The sequence below is a fragment of the Anas acuta genome, chromosome 7 (assembly GCF_963932015.1).
Source record: "Anas acuta chromosome 7, bAnaAcu1.1, whole genome shotgun sequence".
NCBI classification, from domain to species: domain Eukaryota; kingdom Metazoa; phylum Chordata; class Aves; order Anseriformes; family Anatidae; genus Anas; species Anas acuta.
This window is the reverse complement of record NC_088985.1, coordinates 38,408,649-38,432,611: the sequence shown is the minus strand read 5'-3', so window position 1 is coordinate 38,432,611 and position 23,963 is coordinate 38,408,649. Positions and strand designations below refer to the sequence as shown.

General features: G+C 43.3%; 3 protein-coding genes across 5 annotated transcripts in view; 1 reads left to right on the top strand and 2 right to left on the bottom strand.

Annotated features, from left to right (window-relative positions):
* ALDH18A1 (aldehyde dehydrogenase 18 family member A1) overlaps positions 1–925 on the bottom strand; it is a 37,130-nt gene extending 36,205 nt beyond the window's left edge. The window contains exon 1 of the mRNA XM_068689364.1: positions 791–925. The gene's annotated coding sequence lies outside the window, so the exon portion shown is untranslated. The remainder of the gene's footprint in view (positions 1–790) is intronic.
* A 4,312-nt stretch (positions 926–5,237) lies between these two features.
* TCTN3 (tectonic family member 3) lies at positions 5,238–18,104 on the bottom strand. 3 transcript variants are annotated; one of them, XM_068689369.1, is made up of 13 exons: positions 17,473–18,104; positions 16,608–16,729; positions 15,062–15,192; positions 14,629–14,737; positions 14,435–14,553; positions 12,755–12,790; positions 12,273–12,347; positions 11,986–12,111; positions 10,790–10,885; positions 10,434–10,531; positions 9,711–9,873; positions 8,830–8,967; positions 5,238–5,551 (listed from the first exon to the last, which is right to left on the bottom strand). In XM_068689369.1, the coding sequence occupies exons 1-13, from the start codon at positions 17,802–17,804 to the stop codon at positions 5,330–5,332; spliced, it is 1,767 nt and encodes a 588-aa protein (XP_068545470.1). In that variant the 5' UTR covers positions 17,805–18,104; the 3' UTR covers positions 5,238–5,329. The 3 variants fall into 3 exon arrangements, with proteins under 3 accessions (XP_068545470.1, XP_068545469.1, XP_068545468.1); XM_068689368.1 differs by lacking the exon at positions 8,830–8,967 and having other exon boundaries at positions 17,473–17,945; XM_068689367.1 differs by lacking the exon at positions 12,755–12,790 and having other exon boundaries at positions 17,473–17,945.
* Positions 18,105–18,126: 22 nt separating this feature from the next.
* Positions 18,127–23,963, top strand: part of CFAP46 (cilia and flagella associated protein 46) — a 78,204-nt gene continuing 72,367 nt past the window's right edge. The window contains exons 1-3 of the mRNA XM_068688787.1: positions 18,127–19,968; positions 20,612–20,736; positions 21,605–21,736. Of these exons, the coding sequence (XP_068544888.1) occupies positions 19,920–19,968; positions 20,612–20,736; positions 21,605–21,736 (306 nt within the window). The 5' untranslated portion in view covers positions 18,127–19,919. The remainder of the gene's footprint in view (positions 19,969–20,611; positions 20,737–21,604; positions 21,737–23,963) is intronic.

Here is a 23,963-nt window from a genome sequence, read left to right as displayed (position 1 = left end):
CAAAAACTGATCCTGTGAAGAAATGCTATGCAACCAACACAGGCTTATCACCAAGTGTTAAGACAAAACATAGGTAAGAACTCCTATGTCTCACGCAAGTGTCAGGAGGGTTTAAATGTTTTCTTTGGGCATGGAGAAATCTTCTCGGTAGGCATAAGAGACTGGCAAAGAAAGAAAGCCTCACAGTGCCACAGCTCTGCTTTTGCAAAATTCCAGAAGAATGAAGTCAGTACAGTTCTTATTGATGCTACTTATTGGCTCTACTGCTTGCAGAGATCCAAACAGCAGCTTCACTCTGGCAATGACTCCACGTAGCAGCAATGCTCTGTGGCCATCAAGAAAACGTAAAACAAAGCCTACACGCTTGTCTCAAGAAAACCTGAGACCGGGAGGATGGGGCGCCTCCAGACGCAGGCAGCACATCGCACACCCCACGGGGCGTACCTCAACCGCCGCAAGGCTTGGCTCGCTGCTCTCCCAGGAGCTCTCGTTGCTCCGCAGCGAGCCACGGCAGCGGCTCCTGACCCCAAGCCGCAGAGCGGGTCCCCGCGGCGCTCAAGCGGAGGCGGCGCGGCCACACGCCCCGCCCCGCCCCGCCCCGCCCCGCGCCCCGCCCCCCTACGGCCCCGGCACCGGCCGCACCTCGCGACCGCGGCTTCCCGCCGGCAGCGCGGCCACCGCGGAGCGCGCGCCGGGCGGCCCAGCCCGGCCAGGCCAGCAGCGCGCGCCTCGCCTCACCGCACCGCTTGCGGCCCCGCCAGCCGGCCCCGAGCTCGAGCTCCACACGCACCTGGCCGGGCTCCTGCCGCCGGCGGCGCGCTCCGGCCGGGGGGAGGCGTTCGGGCGGGAGAGCGCTCTGCGGAGCGGGTCGGCGGCAGGAGGCGCGCTCCGGGACAGCCGGGGCCGAGCGGGACGGCGGCTGAGCACCGGCGGCTCCGCCAGCAGCGCTTCCCGCCTCCCTCCGAGCTCGGCCGAGCTGCTGCTGCTGAGGGCGGGGGCGGCGCTTCGGCGGAGCCCCGTCCCCGCACCACCCCTTGTCGCACCGGCGGCTCCTCCCCGGGCTGCGCCCCCCGCCGGGCCGCGGCCGCAAGCGCGAGGAGGTGCGTCCTGGGGACTCCTCGCGCGTTGACCGAGCCTTCCCGCTGCAGACACCGCGCCGCCTTCGAGCGCGAGCGCTGCGGAAACGGCCCCCCGCGCCTCCCGCTTGGCCCCCGGGGCGCGGCGATAGCGAGGCTGCGTGAGACAGGGCCCGGAGCTGCGCCAGAGAGACTCGGCGGGCCGGGCCGTGCCGGTCGGTCTCGGCGGTCCGGGCACGCTTCGGGTGCGAGGTGCCGCCGGCAGCACCGTTTGTAACGCGGCGGGTGGGGCGCCCCTTGGCGCTCGGACACGATCTTTTGAGGAAGTCCAAAAGCGTGTTGGAGGATCACGTTTATTTATTTTTGATAATAATTCTAAAAGTGCGTGAATAGGCAGTGGCTTAGTAGAAAAGTAAGTTGAGCCTGATGAAAAAGGCAAGTACAGGAAACAGCACGTGGGACACCTCTATTTTTGCTACAAGCCCTGCAGTAGCAAACGGTGGTTAAAATTTGGCCACATTTAACGGAGTCATTTACTTTGCGCCTGAAGAAATCAGAAGCACACTATGGAGCTGTCAGTAATTTTAACATGCCTCCTTTAGTTTTTCTATTGCATTTCCTGTGTTTTCTTACATTATAGAAAGAGGGATTGCAGAATATGTATTTGGATTCTTACTATATCTGTTTGCCTGAAAAAAAAATCTGTGATAAAGGCAAGAAGCTGTCCGTAAGAGTATTCGGAGTACCACAAGAATAAAAACATTCACCAATATTCACTCCCACTGCGGCAACAATAAAGCAACCCAATAGAGAAATCTTAATCAAAAGCGGGAGGGGAGCCTAATTCACATAGCTACTGACAATATATTTTATTAACTTTTAGCAACTCCACTTCTAGTTTGTAGTCCAACATTGCATACTTCACTTGGACAGTGTAAAAACAGACTTACAGCCTCAAAACATGACACACTGGAGAGGTGGATGCAGATAGAATACTAACAGGAGAGGAATTACAGAGCATTGTTTCAGTCCTTTGACACAGATGTGAGGTATGTTCACCTGATTCGTGTCAGTATGGAACAATGCTAGGGCCGCATGGGATGATGAATGTGACCTTCTGTCTTACCTACCCTTGTATAACCGCAAGGCTAAGAAAAACAGAGTGGTTAATGTATATAATTCTTGTATCTTGCAAAGGAATGTTTTAGCAATTTGTGTCAATAGAGAGCTTGAAGGGAAATGTATTTGTAGACTTTTCCTTGGAGTCTCTGATATCTGGGGGGGGGTTCAGAATAACTGCTAACTATAATGACTATTGCATAGGACACTATGCAAGTCCCTGCTATCTGGCCAGGAGATTAAGGAGACGGGGAGAGATGAAAAACAACTAAAGGACAAAGCTTGCAGGGGATGTTGCACAAGTCTCTGACATACAGCCAAGTTGGACAAAGGAGAAGGACAAGAGGGAGGAAGACTATGAGCCTTCAGCACGAGAGACCCCCAGAGGGACCACCGGAGACTGATATGCATGCTCCAGTAGGAGGGTTTGGATTCTGGAAACTAATTATAATAACCCCGTTTTTTTCAGAAGTAGTAATGAATATGTATCAGCCTAGGAGCATAAAAATCAGCTGCTTGATGTAACTGGTGTGCGTCCTGGTGGAGCAGAGACTCCCGGCGCGCCCAGCGCTGCTTGCTTACCTCTATTCCTTTAATAAATTGTAAACTTTGATTATAGTCCTATTTTGAAAACTGAGCGATTTATTACACAGAGTATATAACACACCAGTCAAGTGCCCGTGGAAAACAGCATGTTTACATGCCTCTTTGGCATCCCCCACTGAGCGATTTCTGCAGCAATTTCAGCTGGGGCTTTACAAAAAATATGCCAAACAAGAAACCCTATTCTACATATCTGGCATAAGAGTCTCCTGATTATTTTATGAACGTTGCCTTGTGTGACACTGTCATACTGCTCCCTGATACTCAACTGGTAGAGGTCATTTAAGTTCAGACAGTAGGGGAAAATACAAACACAACAAGGTAGACACCAACATAAACTGTCATAGGAAATTGTGGACTCTAAACCCCACAACTATGTGGTATGGAACATCTACAATTGAGCGTACCTTAAAGCAGGCTTGACCAAGTTATGAACAATGCTATTCCCAGCTCTATTTTCTGTCATAAGGGTATTTCAGAGGAAGCAAAAATGTGCTAGAGAAAGTGACATATTAGAAGCTAGGAATATGAAAGAATTGTAATAGTAAGGTGACACATTATTACAGCACTTAGCTGTCTTTACAGCTTGTAGAATAAAAAAAAGTCCCTGTAATCACTTAATTGGATTATTGCAGTAAGCCAGAAAAAAAAAGCTGCCATATTCACCATGTTCTTTTAATTAAAGCTGTGTCCTGACACAGCAGCGTGATGACTCACAAGTTTCTCCAACTGACTCTTTCTTCAATTAAGTTACTCTCACCCATAAATTAACTTTGTGGATTGAAAAATACTAGGGGCATAAGAGGACATGATCTACTCTTCAAATGTGTGCGGCTAAAAGCTTTCCAAAGACCTAGAAGAGGCTTCTCAACCGTACCTATCTAATATAAAAGCTCATTGCTGTACTGGTACTATCACCAACCCCATTTAACACTAGAACATACGTAGCCTGCTTCAGAATCAGGAGCAATGGAAGCACTAGTCACTTGAACAGGATTCTGTCCAAGCTAATAATCCATGCGAACAATCAGAACTCATTTTCCAATCAGTTACTGTGAAGTTACTCTCTAATATGCATGTTTTATACTGGTCATGTTTAGTTTTATCCAGGTTATCTTCTTTGATGTCCTGACTTATAAATAAGAATTTTTCAGTTTATTTGTACACTGCTCTGTTTAAGTTATAATGAAGAACAGCAACAGAGTTATGCTAAATGCAGTATTAAGTAAAAAAGCAACAACTTCATTTTGTCAAAGGCAGGCCAGATTTCTCTTTTTCTGGCCTATTATTGATTCCACTGGATTACTCAACATTAGATGTGGCAGATTTTTCCATTTGAAGAATTTAGGATAAGTAATAAATTCTTTGCTAAGATATACAGTAGTTAACTTAATGGAATGATTGAGCAGATTTCCTTAGTTTTCGTGATTCAGTGGGTCAGACTAGATATCAAAATGATCACCTTTGACTTTAAAAACAGCAACTTACAATCTGGTCCCAGATGAGTAGGGTACTCACACACAGGTGAGTAAGGTGTTGCAGTGATCTTTAGTCCCATCAACTCCTCCTAAAATAATTAATGTTGTCCTTTAAGACTGTTCACAGCTCTCTGATGTGCCACCTAGAACTTCAGTGGCTGTCATTACACGTAGAGCTAAGTAGTGTGGTTTTGTGGTGGACTAGTCAGTACTAGTTTAAAGGTTAGACTAGACAATCGTAGAGGTCTTTTCCAACCTGAACGATTCTAAGATTATCAGTCCTGTTCCAATCTGGAGCCACAGGTGAATGTTTCTTGAGTAGGAAAAACTGTTCACTCACATATACACATGAGCAGGAAGGAAGCTGTCTCAACAAACAACTGTAAAATTCAGTTACACTTCAGTCCGTGCAATACCTCAAATTACATCACTTCACGTAACACTATTGCTAATGCAAACAGTGATTAAATCAAGAAAATTTCAATTGAATACCTGTACTTGAAAATACATAGAAAAAAAATTGTCACACAGTCATGGCTGTCACAAAATAAGGACAGCTCAAAGGTGACTGGCAGACACGCCCACTCACAAAATAACAATTTGGGTCTCCTGGGAGACATCACATATTTTAAGTGTTCTGTTAGCTCCACATAGAAAAATCAGGTGCTTCTCTAACAAGATGAGTGAATGTAGCTCCACAATGCTTGAACTGAACTTCGCTCCTCCCTCCACATTCATTGGTTTAGAAAGCACTCTTGGTTTCTGAGAAGAAGTTCATTTTAAATTCCTCCTTCCTGCTCCTCACACCTGCAACATCTCTCAACAACTCCCGTCCCTCCAGAATTTCACTTCAGTGAGGTTTACAGAACATGCGTATGGAGAACAGGAGTGTGAGAGGACACAGGACAGAAGCTAGTCATGTGGCTTAATCCAAGAACAGAAGGCACATACATACCATAGGCACAGTATAAGAACCTGAGAGGAAAAGTTTATGATCTGAATCATAAGATGAATGTGTTAATTCACTTACTGAACTCTTCTGTTTGACTCTCATCAAAGGCAAAGAATACTAGACAATATTAGAATCAACAAAAAATAGGCAGCAAGATCACCTCTGTAGCTTCTTTCTCCATTCAGTACCACCTTGAAGGGGAAAAAGAAGTCAAATGGGAGTTTCCACTGTATTTTGGGCTGGCCATGTGGAGGTTCTGGCCATTCCGTCATGTCAGCGAAGGTAACGACAGTTGTCAAAGGCACTAGGCTCACGTCTAGGAGCTGTAACAAAAAGAAAAGTACAGAGTTTAGCATACCTCACTCAAAAGATACGTTTCCCAGATAAATTACCTAATGGTCACTCAAAATAGCTTGCAAGTTCCATCAGTAGTTCTTCATATCCTCTTCGTCATGTAGTTTTCATGAAATGGTACAGAGAAGTATTTTAGTGGGGAAAAAGAAAACTCAGTATCTTCACAGTGCTGCCCTTTGTCATTTTTAAGATGAAAACTGACACCTTTCAATAAAAGGCTACATGAAAGATTAAGGACTGGTTGTGATCCTGTAGTTGACCTTGGGTCTTCACAATATTTAGGTCAGAAGAGTCAGGATGTAATGTCATAGCTTTACGTGTAAACCTGGATTGATTTTTCTTTTCCTCCATACAACTCAACATCTGTTAAGAGCTGTAGACTCTGAGCTGCCAGATGAAATGCAGACCATGAGAACACCTTGACGGATACATCTATTACACCATAGGTACACATCTTTCCTCTTAAGACATCTGCCAGTGGAAATCCAGATATATATGTATAGAAAGATACACACATAATTAGTGGAGTAACTCCTTTCTCTAAATTGATACTTAGCAGGTAAATTAACAGCACAGGTCTCAAGAAAGATCAGTAGCTACTGTGCATTGTGTTACAGATCTCCAGAATGGATGCAGTCTCCATGCTCTGCTACAGTAAGCCTTCTATTCAGAGGAAAGGCACATCTGCTAGTTGGTAATAAGAACAGAAGCAATGCAAACTTTATTTTTCTAAATAACATTTGAGATAACATCACCTTTGAGCAGCTCATTGCTGCCAGAAAAGGACAGGATTGCCACAGAGTTTGATCCTTTCCATAAAATAAGCCAGGGACCCAATATGAGTTTCTTTCTCATATTTTATGATATTGTTTCAGAAAGAAGATAGATTGGTAGGTCAGTTGGTAGACGAAACAGGGGACTGAAATTATCCTAAGCCCTCAGCATCTTTCTGTTTCAACAGAATGCTGTAAGAGAACACACACGCACCCCGAGCTGAGGATAGTTGCATGGCTAGCTTGGTTTGAGATGAGACCACGTTCTTTTGGCAGGAGCAGTCTCACAACCTGTCACCACCTCCCAGCCATTTCCCAGCTCCGCATTGCTAGCCTTGAGATGGAACCTACTGGCAGTATGCATTTTGTGCTAGTACTGATTTAAGCCAATCTGTGAAATCACTATCTCATTTCACTTTTCTGAAAACCTCAACAAGATTGCCTTTAGAGCAAAGTGATGCAGAATGCATTCAAAGAAGCTCCAGGATGGAATTCACGAGTCTCAAGAGAAAAATACCAAGACTCTTGATGGATGTAAGTTCTTGTATCAACGAGTAAGCAGGCGCTGTCTCTGTGATGTATATCAGAATATCCTAGATGGCCCTGAAATTAGTCACAACTAGAAACATACATTCTCATCCATTGATACAAATACTTCCAGCAGATTTATGATCCAGCTGTCTAACTGGTATAATGCAGTTCAGATGGCACTTAGGGGAATTAATTTTCTTCTCCTGCCTTGTTCCAGTTTTGTCCTAGATCTGGCTGAATGATTCAGCTTTTTATCAATTTCACACATCAGGGTTTGACACTGGCACTACTACTGGCTTACGGTGCCAATGTAAACTGTTCCTAAGACAGGTACATCCTAAAAGGATTTCTAAGGCTCTTCGTGTCATTGCTAAAATGTCTTTACTAACAACCCTGATTTGTGGATTGCCACTCATGAAGTCATTACTGATTTTAATGGTGTTTTCTGCTGCCAGAAACTTCCTTATCATTTGCTTTGCAACACATCTTCTAGCCCTAAAGTTGCTGAGCTTCTCTCTCCGATGACCAGCTATAGAACCCAAGGAAACAGCTTAAAGGGGCAGTTCAGGCTGAATATCAGGAACAGGTTCTTTACCGAGAGAGTGGTCAGGCACTGAAACAGGCTCCCTAGGGCAGTAGTCACAGCACTGAGCCTGCCAGAGTTCAGGAAGCATTTGGACAACGCTCTCAGACACATGGTCTGATTTTTTGGGTAGTCCTTTGGGGACTCAGGAGTTGGACTCGGTGATCCTTGTGGGACCCTTTCAACTCAGGATATTCTATGATTCTAAAGTAATTAGCATCAGTTGCTCAAGCAGATGAAATCTGAATCTCATTATTCCTGACTCGCTAATCCATATTGAGAGATGTCCAACCTGCACTTTTACTAGGAATGAAGACAGAAGCTATATCAATAGAGCCATATAATAGTTCAGATTTAGAAATTATCCGCCCAATAGCAGGCAAGCACGTGGGGAGTGGTGTCAGCTTGCCTCAAGGTAAAGTATGTCTTACAGGGTAAACATTTTGCTGTCATGTTCTTTTAAATTACGTTGCAGGGAAGGGAGACAAAGAGGAACCATGAGACGCGGCCAAACAAGTGATGTGAAGTCCCATTTGGGCTGAATCTGAAGTTCAAAGAATAGTAGTATATCAGACATTTGCAACGTCATACCTCATTGCCATGAAGGCATGATGGACAGGTGTCAGCTGTTCCCCATTAAAGCTCTTGCAGAGAAGTATAAGCCTTGAAATACACATGCTGCCCAAAAGATTTTGTCATCGCGGGAATGCAGCCTTGCACCAAAATGGGATCCACACATACTCAAAAAAAACCTATTCACTTTCCTTCACAGTCCTGTTAGCTCTACCTTCCTGCTGACATTAAGTAATCTTCTCTTAAAAACTTGCTTTCTGGCTCATGATCTTTCCCCCTAATTCTTGAAACCTACCACCATCAGAATTAGACTCTTCCTCATCTGCCTGCTGGTGATTTCAGAACCCCTAAAGCAGTAGAAATATCTTCCTGAATAGATTATCAGCAGGCTGTGGTGTTTGTGAAATAAAAATCAAGATAAATTTCATAGCAAGGCTTTAAGGGACAAGATAAACAAGTAGTTGCTGAACTTTTATAACTATATACTGAATATAGTTAAAAGTTTAAAGTTTGATTCCTTAACTGGCAGAAGGTGATTTGGGGTTGGAAAGAAAGTACCTTTTCCAGCTGTATAACTGACTGAGGACAGCATCAATAAGACTATAAAACCACCTTCCTCTGTGGAGCTGTTATATATAAACTCTTATCATTGTAGCCAGACCACTGCTACAGCTCAGTAAATCACAACTCAGAAACATCAAGACCATTTGATTCTTTGGTTCTTAAATAATCTGTGAATCCCATTTAATGACTTCTGTGTACAAGAGAAGGGTTTTAAGTTCCATACCTTTAGAAGGTGACACTGATAAGAGTACCGTGCACTCAGTATTTGAGCTTGAGGGTTGGACAGGAGGCCCACCTTAGTCCACAGTATCTGTATATTCAGTGTAACAGGAACCATGCAACAGGAAGTACAGTTCATAGCCTGAAAATAAAAGGCAACCCAAGCATCTCAAGATAGTATTTTAAAGATCGAAAAGTTGAAAAGGACCATTATAGTCAAAGTCTAACATTTTGTGTAGCAGAGGTCACAACTTCAATGAGTTACTTCAGAACTAATCCCGTAACTTCTGGTCAGGTCAGCTGCACGTTTTAGAGCTATACTCATCTCGCTGTCATCTCATTTCTGAATAGAATTTGTCTCAGCTCTGTCACTTGGATTTTACATTCCATTAGGCCATCTCCAGATAGATTAAAATGATCAAAACAGAACTTCCCTCTTCTATAAATACTTGGATGGCAAGCTCTTAACTTTAGTTAGGTAATGCATAAATATCCTAAAAACTAGAAAATCAGAAAGGACAATAATAATATAAGCATCAAATTAATGGAAGTAACCAGGTAGTTCTAGAAAGCTGTCAGAAAACTAGGTAGTGCAACGCTAGATTATTAAACTTTTTTTTGACTCTTTGAATATCAGGAACGGGATTCAAGAGAGATTAAATCTATCAGTTCTTCTTTTGTTTAATAAATATTCTAATAGTAAGAACCTTAATAAGGATGGCTGTTTACAAGGCACCTGATATTCAGTGGATCATCACACAAAGAAACCAAGCCCTGATGAACAAGACGGTTCTTTTTTTTTTCCCCCCCCTCACTCATGCTCCTCAAACTAACACAAAGATATAAAAAATAAATATTCAAATGGTCTTTTTACATTTACATTACCTGTACACTGCAGTTCTGAATCAGAATGGTTGTCCACTCTTCTACCTGGGTTGAATGAGCACTGCTAGTTATAGCAAGGTCCTCTGCTGTGTTCATCCCCTGAAGAGCCTCATATAACTTCATCTGGATGTAACTGCAGTTACTTTCTTCTGTTTGGGGTAGGCTGGAAATGAAATAGAATTACAGCTTTCAGAAAGCGCTTTCCTGGGCAGAAGCAGCTGATATCGAAACCCTTCATTGGTAATAGAATATGAAGTCAATAGAATCATTACAGAAGTACCAGTATTAAGCAGGCAAAGTTGTAATCCTTTCTGCAATGAGAAGCGAGAAGAACGTGGCAGGATAAAACATGATGCAGAAAACTGACAGCTTTTTAGCTATCATATCAACTCAGTGTCACCCACATCATCAAATCAATCAGTTTTTAAGGTTTCATTATAAATCACTTCTCAAATACAAACGCTACTCTTGGCCAAGACATGTTGCCAGACCAAAGACTCAGACCTTCCCAGAGGGCCACCACTATGTGCAAACTGCTCTAGATGTCCACCATCCCTCTGACAGTCTAGTCCTCTTTAGAGTAGATGAAAAATCTGTAGAGAACCATTGGTGACCTTAGAGAAAGCGCTTGGCTCCACAGAAGTGAGGGAGAAGCTATGGAAACAGGTGCTGAGTGAGAGTCTTCCAAGTATGTCAGTAAGGGTGACTGCAGCATGTTCTTACCTGAGCTTGCAGCCAGTCCTCATATTTTTTCCAAATTGTACCGTGTGTCTGAGGAACTGTGAACAACTTCCATCACCCTCACTCCTTAAAATGGTCATCTAATAGACTGCATGTCAAGAAGCCAAACAAAAAACTACCAGATAATAAATGACACCCAACTTTTATTTAACATTCTCCGTAAACTGCATTCCTCCTTAACCCTACAGGGTTTCCTGACCAAAAGGCCTAGTGATAGCTGCAAAGTAATATTGAAGTATGCCCTCACAGGTAAAGGTAGAATCTCAAGAGTCCAAACAGAATAGTACCAGGCGTCAAGAAACCCAGAGATAAATAAAACTTGACAGCAGAAAGGATACATGCTGCTTGGCACCAGTGTTTGCAATCAGCAGTGGTGCTCCAATGATGAAGCCAGGGTTTCTGCTTCTAGGCAACGTATGAGATGGAGTCCTGGTCTATCAAGAGGCAAAGGGAAGAAACAAAGCAAAAGAGAATGTTAAAGGAAAAAAGGAAAATATTATCACCAATGAGATTCATTTTTCTGAGGAGACCAAATTTGTATTTGCAGAAATATAGATGCAATGCATTTTTTTAGTGACTAAATATGATACACTCCCAAAGCCTCCACTATTTGTTTCCAAATAGTGCTTTTGACCTGACAAGTCCATCAACAGTCCAGGAAGCAAAATGAACAAACAAACTAGATGTCTTTATCCTGACATGTGCATTCTACCAGGATGTTTTTTTGAGACATTGAATTGCTCAGTATTTCTCTCTAAGGAAGCAGATGTATCAGTTTTGGCAATTCTACAGATTATCTGCAGAACAAGCTCTGCCTTAACCTTGATTCTGAGTGGCAGATTCCACTTCTACATTATTTTATGGAGGTAGCCTCTAGGGATAATTTTAGCAAGGTTGCACTGCACACTTAACTCCTGAGGTCACACTAACTCCTGAGGTAACCATTTATCCAAATTCCTCCATGGGAGAAGGCTTATACGAACTCTAACACATATTAACATTTCCCAGATGTCCACCCCCTCCAGAATAACTCTTATTCTCACTGCACAGGCAAAATTAAAAAAAAATACCTGGATTAGATTTAGCAACTTTCATAGAATATCCCAGGTTGGAAGGGACCAACAAGAACATGAACTTGTGAACAAACTCTGAACATCTTGGATACAGTATCAGCTCCAACCCTTTCATTCATCATCCCTCTGCCCTGCTCCCCCAGAAAAAAACAAACAAACAAAACACACACACACAAATACAAAGCAAATAAAACACTAACAAAAAGCCAGATCAAAATTACTAGCCCCTTCAAATTTGCTCAAGTGTGCATGCTTGCACAGAGCCTGTTCTACTAACACAGTTTACTTGAGACCAAAGCTATGTCCCCACTTCCTTCAAGTACCAGCTATGTACCAGGGTTCTCATGCTATCATACGACTGTGATGCTGTTCTTATCTTTTCACATTTCTCCATACAAAACTAGTTCACATGCTACAGAACACAAACTTGGCAAGAGCTCAGGGTGGATGGGGGCACTGACCCAGAAGTGCAAAGTGAAGTGCTGCTGCAGAGAGACTCCTGAGTTCCCAGAGATGTTGGTCACTTTGAACCGGACAGACACACTCTGAATCCCATGGGTGCCATTGAATTCTATTTCATAGGTCACCTGAGAGTCCAATTCAGAGAAGAATCAGAGACATAGTCAGGTAATGACTTTATATGGGTAATGACTTTATATGGGTAATGACTTTATATGGGTAATGACTTTATATGGGTAATGACTTCAAGCTGGTGTTGAGCTGCCCTAAGGAAAACAGGTTGACATACCTCAGAAACAGCATTGTTACATGTGTTTTCTTTCATGTAGGGAGCTCTAGGTGGTGTGACTGGGATGATCTTCACCTGGAAACATATTAAGCATATTAACAAACAGCAACTGTTTAAACAGAGTGTGCCTTTTTTACTTTTTTCCACTGCTTTTCTGTCAAAGCTGGATTTACTTTCCTGCTGTAGCTGAAATCTGGGGATATGTCACTCTGTTCCAGAAGCCCAGTTTTTCCTAAGAGAACAAGCTATTTCCCTAACACCAACCCCACCCGTGCTCAATCATTTAAAAGTACACCTTGCTTTATAACCCTGTATTTTGTCTATGTCACACTTACAAAAAGTCTTGTTTCAGGCACAAAATATTTCCGCTCTCACAAGTTGGCTCTCCACTCTCACTCATGGGCCTTACTATGAATGCCTAATATTCCAGATATGTTTTATTTCAGAAGCAGAAATTACTTTCATTAGCAATAGAGACTGACCTTCATGGACTCCACAAGAGTGCCATCGATTGGAACCTGGGGAAAACAAACAAACCAACAAACACCACCAAAAAACAACAGTTTTGCTGGGTTTACAACTGCCTAAAGTCATGAAGCCATCATTAAAAAGACCTTAGATATTACATTGACAAGAATGACTGATTATTCCACATATGTAAAGTTTGTCATCCATTTGTGTTCTCGAAATCACAGACATACTGTACTGAATATATTTTTAGACCAAAAGAAAACTTTTATTATTAGCCTTATTTTTTTTTATTTGGGGCTCAGTAACAAAGCAAGCCCTGAAAACATGAGTTAAATTTGGTCAATGCAATACTCTCTACTACAATTATATAGATTTAGAAGAGTATTTCCAACTGAAGGGTAAACTGGGCCATTAGTCTTAATAAGGTGTTAATATTTATATTGCTCTTTTATCTTGGAATACCAGAGAAAGTGGTGAGACGTTCTTATGCTAACATTCAGCAAGACCAGCATGATGAACCCAGAATAAGAAGCTGGTTATTTTGACATTATTCTCAGCATAAATAATGGGAAAATTGATATGAAATTCAATCTATGAATGTACGAAAGCAGCTCTGCAGAAAGAGATCTAGCAGTCCTCATGGCCACCAAGTCAAACATGAATCAGCAAATGCACCCTTGGCTAAGAAGGCTAACGGTATTCTCAGCTGCATTAAGCAAAGTCTTGCCAGCAGGTCAAGAGAAGTGATCCGTTCCCCTCTACTCAGCATTGGTGAGGCCACAACGGAAGGGCTGGGTCCAGTTCTGGGCCCCCCGGAACACAAGAGACCAGATATGCTGGAAAGAGCCCAGTGGAAGGGCATCGAGATTATCAAAGGACTGGAGCGCCTTTCCTATGAGGAGGGGCTGGGAGAGCTGGGACTGTCCAGTCTGGAGAAGAGGAGGCTTGGGGGAAATCTCATCAGTGTATATAAATACCCAAAGGATAGGTTGCAAAGGGGACAGAGACATGCACCTATCAGTGGTGCCCGGTGCCAGGAGAAGAGGCAATGGGCACAAACTGGAACACATCTAAACGCTTCCTCCTTAGGAAGGAGACTCAAAAGCTGCTTGGATGTGGTCCTGGGTAACCTGCTCTTGGTGTCCCTGCTTGAGTGGGGGTTGGTTAGACTAGATGACCTCCAGGAGTCCCTTCCTACCTTAACCATTTTGTGATTGTGCAAAATAAAGATAATATAACTGGCTTCCAAAGTGATTTTAGAGAGAACATGTTGTATCAAAAAAAAAAAAAAAAAAACCAACTTATTTTTTCCTAAGAATATGCTTTGCTTGGTTGATCAAGTTGACGGAAGAGATCAAAATACTTTCATAAACAGTCTGTTTAAAATGTAAGAGAGTTGTGGTTAAACTGTTCAAATTATGAAATATTGATGAAGTACCTGTTCTATGCATTAATAACTTGATAATAACTGAAGTTTATTGAAAAGTACTTGGGTGTAAAAGAAAAAAAAGAAAAGTGATGGATTATTACTGATTACTGGGACATTTTTAACAGGATTTCTAGCAAGAGGGGTATAATAATCAGAAGGTCAAGGGGTACTACTTAACTTGAAAACAGAGTGATTTGGTATCTGAAGTATCAATGGAAGGCAATGGAAAGATGCTTAGCAAAAGAAGAAATACGACATGCACCTTTAGCACTGTGAAGTCACGGTAGTATGAGGCAGCATCTAGGGCAGGGTCAGTAATGCAGCTCTTGCTCAAGTTGGTGAAAATCCGAGTACAGCTTGTGCTTTTACTTTCCAGGAAGCCTGAGTTAAGAGACATTGTCAGCTAAGACACAACAGAAGCACACAGCCCTTAGAAACGCTTTCCCCTTTACTAACCAGCAGGATTTCCATCAACACAGAGTCCACTGACTCCCATTTTCACTGGTTGTCTAAGCATACTCAGTGTAGATGATGAATCAAAATAGATTAGGATTGGATCACCAGCCTGAAAAGACAATTCGGAGAAACTAAAAACAACATCACTGTGGAATAGTAAGTCCAAGTGCAAGGTAACGACATCCTCAGGGCAGAGACAAACTGAAACTTCTCCTTAGTGCACAGCCAGTTTTATCTAAAATGTCTAAACTACACACAAGAAAACTAATTAGAAACTTTTTACACAACAAGGAATGAAAAGAACTGATAATACCGTGGTTTATAGGGGAAAAATACATGAGGAATATTTAATTCTGTTCTCGTTAGGTCTCATTACAGACATCAATAGCAAAGGCATATCTGCAAACTGGTTGCTATCTTTTTTTCAACTCACCCGGTAAAAGGCAGAAAACGATGGCTGGACTTGTGATACTGCTAAGAAAGAGAGTCTGCCGTACTTCTCTGAGAACTTCAGAAAATCAGATTCTTTGATAGGCTGTGGCTGCTGGAAATAGTTCAGCTTTGCTAAAAGGTGAAAAAAAAAAATCTACCAATGTAAAATTACTAAAAAAGATAGTTCTATGAAAAAGTAAATATTGTGCTAATATTTTTAAGAGGGACAACTTCAGTAATTATACGCTAGATAGTGCCTTACAGTAATTAATCCTTAGTAAGATTGCTAACAGACTAATACGAGCTATGAACAGGAGGATGATATCATGGGAACTACTTTGTACTGTTTTTTGAGAAACGTGTTGATACACATATGTGATTTTCTGAAATTGTGAAAACTGCTTAAGGCAACTAGTTTAACATGTGCTCTCATTTTTGTAAGATGCCCCAGTTGGACCCATACGATGTTTTAATGATGTTTTAATGACAAAACACCAGCAGTATACATTTAGTAAAAGCAACATTAAATGGATTAAAAAGTAATTAAGGCTGATAAACTTTAAAGTAAGTATGAATTGTGAATAGACATCCTAAAAAGACAAAATTTTACTGGTATCTCACAGTGATGTCTTCTTGTCCCAGCACCATTCAGTAGTGTTACAGTATTACAATGTTTTAAATTATTACTGCTAAGGCACTATGTCATATAATTCAGTCAAACGATTAAGGACATACTAAAGAGATTCATCCTGATGGATTTGTTTGAACACACTTTTTAACACATACAAACATTCAGGTAACATCTGCAAGGATTTGAAAGGTGGACTAAATTACAGGACCCTTCTTTGACTAGTACCTGGACCAGGTAACCTCCTAAGCCTCTCCCAGCCTAGAATGTTCTCTGATTTTATGACACAAGGCCGAAGTAGATGGGACTGTTGATCAAAACTCCCAGACACGAGTGTCAAAAGAGAAAATAGTATGTGTTCAAACATGAGCTCCTAAGCAATCTCAATGAATACCAGTGAGCTGGACACCAAATCAGACAAACAAAATGCATTGAGGAAAGCAGAAGGAGAAAAAACATTATTGACATGCCCTACTAGGGTATGTGATCACTGCAAATCAGTGACAGCAAAGAAGGAAGTATGAAAATAAGTATTATCAAATGAGTAATCCAAGATAAGATAATAAACCGCTTTCTGAAAAGGATAATAGGAAGATAAAAGGAATCCTTCCTTTCCTAATAGGAAAAATATGACAGATGTCAAACTTTCTTTACTGCTCTACGTGTAGCAAATTAAGGTGTCTTAGATACAGAAACAATTGCTAAAGAGTGATTCGTGTTTAGCCAAGGGAGCACTACCCTCAAAATGAGGGCAATGATAATTTTTTGTCTTCAGTGATGGGATGGTGATTCCCTATGGTCTCTCAGAGACTATAACAAATGAAATAATTTCTAGCAATTATAGCATGTAAGTTTAAAAAGAGATTCCCTAAGCAAAGGCTATCTATGAATTAAGTTAATGGAAAGAAAAGTTACTTACAGTCATCCAGGTGCACACAGAACAGCAGATCATGTTCACCAGGGACAGAAATGGTATCAGTGTGATAAGGAGTATTAGTTCTGAACACAAGCGATTTTTCCACACACACTTGATTCACAGACCTGCAAACAGACACACCCCCAAATGAATGTTAAGTAGACTTTTCCTGTAGAATTTCACTTCTTGCATTACTAAATGCCAACAATAAAACACAGTATTACTTTTCATCTGCTTAAGTAAGTTACTGTACAGTTTGTGTTCATAATCAATTATAGACAGCCTCCTTTCCCACTGTAGTAACTCTGTGGATACTCGCTATTTGTTTATTTAGAAATCGTTCTGAGATTCCTTGGAACAAGAAGCGGTAAAGAAATTCAGCGTCTGTGTCTTACAGCTCCTCTGGGTTCTTTCCAAAACCACAACCTGGAAATTCAGGGCTCTGCCACAGATTTCACTCTCCAACCAGCTGAAAATACCCTCCTCTCTGACAGAATCTCTCGGTCTGTAATTGCTCTGCAGGCTCCCTCCCGGTAGGAAACGAGTTCTTTTTTCCTCAGGTAAGACTCCCTAGTTTCCACACAAGCCATGTCACAGAGCAGTCGAGACCAGCTTTACCCGGGCCGCTAGAACACCTGCCATCGGAAGCCTTTCCGAGCCCCGGCTCAGAACCGAGCCGTTCCCCCGGTGCGGGCAAGCAGGGCGGCGGGACTGGCGGCCGCGCCGCAGCTCCTGCAGCCAGCCCGAGCCGGGGCCCCGCCGCCCGCCCCTATCCGCGCCTGGTAGCCCCGGGACGGCTTCCGCCGGCACGGCACGGCACGGCACGGCACGGCACGGCACGGCAGCGATGGGAGGCCGGCCCGCCCACCTGCTGCCGCCGGTACGGCGGGACGCGTCGACTGCCCCGGGGCGGCGCAGGCCGCAAGTTTCGGGCGAGCTGGCGGCGGCGGGGCGGGGCCGGGGCCGCGGGGGTGCCCGCGGGGCCCGGCGGCGGCGGGGCGGCGGGGCGGGGCGGCCGCGGAGGGCGCCGGCGGCGGGGATCCGGGCGCCGCCCCAGGCCACGCGGTCGGCGGGGCCTCGGCGCGGAGCCGTCGCCTCGGCTCGGGGAGCCGCTCCGCGCGCGGCCCCGGCGGGCAGCTCGGCGGCGGCAGCCAGCCGCGCCAGCAGCAGGGCCAGCAGCACCCCGCGGGCGCCGCGCATGGCGTCCCCGCGTCGCCGGGAAACGCGGCTTCCGCCGCGGGGCAGGAGCTGGGCGCGCGCTGCCGCGCGTGCGCCGAGCGCTTGCTGAGCGCCGCGGCTCCCGGCGGGAGAGCGCGGGGCCGCCTGCGGGCGCGATGGGAAGCGGGGAGGGGCGGCCGCAAGGGGCGCGAAGCGCGGCGGCGCCGCCTGGCTCCGCGGCGGGAGGCGGGGCGGCCCCGAGGAAGCGGAGCTGTGCCTGCAGGCAGCCGGCTTCCTCTCTCGGCCGGGACGGGCGTGGCCCCAGAAGCACGTCCTCTTTTTTTTTTTTTTTTTCTCGTTACGTTAGGGTTGACAATGGAAAAACAATTCAAAATAAGCGGAGGATATTAATGCTGCTGTCAATTTCACTGGGATGAGAATTCGCCACGGCATAGGGCAAATATCTACCTAGGCATGCATTTCTGTTTCAGAAATTGCCACAAAATCGCTACAGAGTTTTCTTTCCTCTCCCTCCCAAAGCTGTCTCATGATTCTATGAGACCATGTATTGGTCTGTGTAGTTACGTTAGGTACTTAGGGTACGTAGGCTTGCTGTGACCTGCCACGTGCCACAATCCAAAAGAGAAGGGCTACACTGCACGCAGGTGTGTAGGGATCAGCAGCAGTGAGTTTGAAGGATTTTGTAATACACAAGGGCACAGAGGTTTTGTTCGTCTCACGAGTTTTGTTCTTGTTTACTAACGTTCATACAAGCAAGGCAGTTTGTTCTTTTTGATGGGCTGTGTGGTCAGGAGTAGGCTGGAGAACAGCTAGCAAATAGGAAGGTGTCTAAAGCTGAATTCTTTCCAGGTTCTTGAATACATTTGTAATGTTTCATATGAAGCAGCACTTCACAAATGGAAAGGTCTTGAAATGTACCGTATGTGTCACTTACTCAGTAGCTGGGCCTGAAGCATAAGAGTTTGATGCACTTACCGTTTTTACCGGCTTTCACCCTACTGGCCTCTCATAATTCAGATATAGATGACTGCAAGAAGTGTCTTCGGAAACTTAATAGCAATGCTGTCCTTCTGCACGATGCGTTCAGTCTTCTCAGGGCTGCAACATCCTACCAGTGCAGAATTTCAATTTAGCTTAAAGTGCAAAGGGTTTACATTTAAATGTTGGATTTACACGTTTAAGTCCATAGATAGTCTTCATGCCAACAGTGTTATGCAAAACAGCGTTCCACATCTCAGCAGCTGGAGGGAGAGAGAGCACGACAGCTTCAGTGCTTCATTTGGTCTGTCAAATGGCAGCATGTCCAGATTTATTTTTACAGATTTATTTTGTTACAGATTTATTTTGTTTCTGTGCTTTTTTGGTTTGTTTTGTGTTGTTTTGACTGTATCTTTTCTGCAATGTTGTTCTCTGAAGGTTATTTTTTTATCATAAAATTGTTCTTGGCCGATATACTGTGAAATGACTAAAAAGATGCAAAAGCCTCGAGTTTTGGAAGATCACTGTTTGTAGCCTGCAGCTTCCTTCTGTGTGGGCTGATATGACCCAAACGTCGCTCGGCACTTCATTCTGCTCCAGCCCGAAGCTGCAGGCACTGGTGGCCTATTTAAAAAGGTTTCACGTTGGAAGCTCTATAAACAGCAACCAAAATTACTGCTGGTAGTGCTTCTCAGCAGTAGTTCTACCTACAGGAAGCTATCGGTCGGTGCCCTTGTTAACCTGAGGCCGCTTGTGCGGTGATTTCGTACAGCGTGTGCGCGGCGGTAAGCATGCATTAACAGCTCGAGAGCATTTGCTTTCACGGAGTGTGCGGGATTTCTGCCACGGCGCACGCTGCAGCAATAGCGCTGCCGACCAGCCGCGGCGGGCTCTTTCCGAGGAACGGCCCGCACCGCCCGCGGGGCGGGGACAGGACCTCGTTGCTAGGACGCGCGCGGCGGGAGCGTTGCTGGGACGCGCGCGGGCAACGGCGGCCGAGCACAGGGAGGCAGCGCGGCGGGGCCGCCGGGGGCTGTCGGGCGGGCCGCCGGACGGAGGACGTGCCCCGGCTGCTCTGCCGGGTGTGCGGCAAAGCTCTCGGAAGAACTCGTCGGCAAACGGCTCCGGCGAGCTTGGCAGAGCGGCGGGGGGGGCGACATGGACGTGGCCGTCCGCGAGAGGCTCCTGGCCGCGCAGAGCCGCCGAGGTGAGGGGGTGTCAGACCGCGGGATGTGCGCCTGTCCCGAAAAAATCGTACGGCCTTTTTTTTTTTTTCCCAAACGCTTTAATTGTGCTTCTTAGCCTGATTTTCTGCCAGTCAAACTTACTTCATCAAGCAGCCTTACGGACCCAAATCCAAGTTGCTTTTTCAGCAGGACGTATTCTTGGGGCCAGCAGGTTGCAATTGAGACCTTTAAAGTGATTTACTTTATTGTTTGCTTACATCAGTGATTTTAAACTGCACCAGAGTTGTTAATGCTTCATTTTACAACTGCTACTGACTTTGAACAACATCTGCTTGACCTTTTTTTCCCTAAAAATTCATAATTTTGGGGCAATTCCTAATTAAAACCTCTGGGCAGTTGCCCAGAGGAGCCGTGGGTGCCCCTCCCCTGGCAGTGCCCAAGGCCGGGCTGGGGGGCTTTGGGCAGCCTGCGCTGGGGTCAGGGGTCCTGCCCATGGCATGGGGGGACCCGGGTGGGCTGTAGGGTCCCCGCCAACCCATCCATTTTTGATTCTGTGGTAATTTCTTTCTTTAAAGGAGGAAGACGGTGTTACACAGTTGATCTGAATAATGCAATTACATGTCTATTGGTCCATCTTGAATCATAAATTATCTATTACTTTAGATGTTCAGGCTTTGAAGGATGCTTATGAGTTGATCAAATCAGCCTGTCAAGGAAGATCTGCACTCGACTCATCAGATAACTTCAGCACAGACTTATACGTTCTGTGTGCTGAACAGGCATTTCAGGTTTGTAATTTAGTTAGTTATCTGTGTTAAAGTTATTACTTAAATATTACTTTCCTTTCCTTTTTTTTTGCAGAGCAATTGTTTTAGCGTGCATTCCTTGTTAAAAACTCAGCCTCTTCCCTGAATCATCACTTTTTTATAATCTGTAACCTGTGGTTTATAAAGTTTATAATTAGTCCAAAATATATAAAGCATACCATTGTAATATGAAATAGTTTTCCATGTCTTTTTTTTTTCCCTTGTTGTCAACAATATAAACTGTTTATGAAGCGTCCCTAGTGGACCAAAAGAAGGAAGAATTGCATTCTAATTATGAAAAACTGTCACTTTTTGAGCTGACTTCCATAACATATGGTAGAGGTTCTTAATTTTGAAGTATTTTATAATTCTCAATCCATGGGTATAAGTGATTGGAATTGAAGCAGACATAGTTTCTAATAAAGTAACTTATTTTTTTCCAAGCAGCAAGCCACCCAAGTGTTTTCTGTTGTCTGCAAATAGAGGTGCAGTGCTGACATCCATGCAAAATCCTGCAGGCTAATATACATACTTTTTTTTTTTTTTAAATCGTACAAGAAACTTTGCATTTATCTTAATTCTATTAATGGCTGCTAAAAAATTATACTTTTTTGTATACTGTAAGGGGTTCTATAACTAAGTGATTCAGGAGCTGTATTAAATAAAGGAAACATTTTTTAAGTGTTTGGAATGACAAAATTTCTACCTTTAAATTTTAAGAAAACTTAATGGCCTAGTGGAATGCAATTTTATGATATATTGTTTTCATAATGATAATGCTGTTATGTGCTACACAGTTAGAATAAGCATTCATTTAAAAAAAAATAAAATGCTTTTTTTTTACTCTTAGCTGGGATACCTGCAAATTAGCAGTGACTGTCTACAGATGTATTTTAAAGGAAGATTTCCTGTAAACCAGTTTATTGGTAGAGCATATTTGTGCCAAGGACAGTTGCACACTCCACTCTCTACAGATAATTTGGTGAGAAATGATGAAGGTTGTATTATATTAAGTTACATCTTAAGAGTAATCATTCTAGGTTTTTATGTATTGCTTTTAATGCAAAACTTTCAGTCATTTAAAACATACAAAGGTCAGTCATCAGAACTCTGGGAAAAATCGAATAGAAGTACATTAACGTGTTTGGGAGTAAACAAAGCTATCCGCTGAATTGAACTAATATAGCAAATATGTTCGGGAAAAAACATGAACACTTGGAAGGTTTTTCAGAAGGTCAATAATTTCAAAGTTAACTTTTTCACTATTAAATCATTATGATATTTTCAGACCAAATTTAGTTGTAAGCAGAAAAACAGTTGCAAAATGTTTCATTCAAAAATACACTAAAGGTACCTCAGAGAGGTCGTCCAGTTCATTCCTCTCTTCAGTTGCCTTTCAATGTAGTGCTTTGGATGTGGTTTTTTGAAATGAGAGATGAAACTTTCTGGTAGCAACTCAGTAGTATACTTCTGCTTCTAAAAGCTCCTTTGTGTTAGTATTTGGTTATACTCTGTACGTGATGAGCAGGTCTTACCTCCTTCTGAATTTCAGATGGAGTTGGACCTATTTTCTGTCTTGAGTATTTCACTATTCCTCATACTGTCATCACTTAGCTTTGACAATTTCTAACCTAAGCTCTGAACTGAAATAGCTTTAGCAGGTGTTAAGCATTTGTGTAATTTGTGTTCACAAATCTCTCTGATGGATAGTCGTCCCATAGTTTATTTTAATAATGTTTTTGAATTACCCTTCAAGCTAGAAACTTTTCCCTAACATGGTATCCATGCTTTCTTTGCCTTCTCAGAGCATGTGTTATCTTTCTAAATTAATCAAACTGGTCTGTGATGTTCTATAAATGTCAGCCAAATTTTGCTGTTTTCTTCTTTGCTCTTGTCAATTTGATAGAAGTTCAGAACCATTCATGCATGTGCAATCCCAGCTGTGGCTCCCTTGTGACATGTGTTCTTATGTGCTTTTAAGGTACACTTTTTGTAAGTTGTGAGGATTGTTCACTGCTGTGTTCCTAGGTCATTTATGCAACAGTGAGCGGCACAACTACACATGGTCTACCACTAGTAATCATCTTTTGTTTAGAAACCAGATAAAATTGTCCTTACTTTTGGTTTACATCCTGGGAAAACCTTGTTAGTCAACTAGGACTCTTACATTCTTATGCACCAGTTGTGACTATTCTACTTTCACATCTGTCACCTCTCAGGCTCTTGATCCTGTTTTTCCCTTTATCTGGGCAGTTCCCACTCATTGCTCAGTAACCTTTTAACACCAATCCCAGAATCCAGTAAATCAGTCTCATCTCTCCTAGAGTTTTATTATGTTTTGTCACGCTATACAGAGCCCTTTGCCAGCATCCCCTTCTTGCCCACCCAGTTCCACTCCTGCTTTTCTGCTTCCACTGTGTCTTTCTCACAGATTTTCAAAAAGCCCTTCCTTATGTGACCAAATTCTAGTTTCTCCCAATTTTATTCTTCTTCACCAGATTTCTATTCCTCTTGTACCTTTGCTTTTCATTATATGCTTTTTCTCCTATCTGTTTCTCAGCCACAGTCTCTTCAGTTAGTTCTAGTCTTCTCTAAACCCTGTATTCCTTTCTGTCATCATTTGTGCTCTCAATATACATTTCATTTTACAAGTATCCCATCCTGTTATCCAGCTCTTTAGGTTCCTTATCTTTACTTTCTTCGCTTTTTCCCTGTCCTAGCCTGATCACTTTGGTGCTGAATGGCTACAAGATAAAAACCACTGAGAGGACCTCTTAGGTCGGTAGAAAGCTGTTCAGCATAGCTTTTTGCAGTTCTTGGGAAAGTCTTGCTCAGTCCATGTGGAAGCAAGCTCACTCTATGTGGAAGCTTAGAGGAATGTTATACATAAAATGTAAAACATAATTGAACACATATATAAATTGAAAATGGATTTGCAGCTTACTGGATTTGACTGCTGTTTCAAAGAAAGTATGGAATGGTAAAGGCTGGAGGGGACCTGTGGAGGTCATCTACTCCAAGCAGGGCCACCCAGAGGTGGTTTTCCAGGACCAAGTCCAGACAACTTTTGAATATCTCACAGAGATCGTGACTCTACAGCTTCTGGGCAACCTCTGCTAGTGCTCAGTCACACTCACAATAGAAAAGTGTTGTCTTGCGTTCGGAGGAAACCTCCTGTATTTCAGTTTGTGTCCATTGCCTCCTGTCCT

Bases quoted from the DNA above. Each gene is read 5' to 3' on its own strand.
- TCTN3 (XM_068689369.1), bottom strand. From the start codon at position 17,804: ATGCGCGGCGCCCGCGGGGTGCTGCTGGCCCTGCTGCTGGCGCGGCTG. The intron at 14,738-15,061 runs GTGAGTTGAAAA...TTGTCTTTTCAG, and splicing joins CGTTTTCTGCCTTTTACCGG to GCTGGTGATCCAATCCTAAT. The intron at 12,112-12,272 runs GTATGTCAACCT...TTGGACTCTCAG, and splicing joins GTAACAATGCTGTTTCTGAG to GTGACCTATGAAATAGAATT.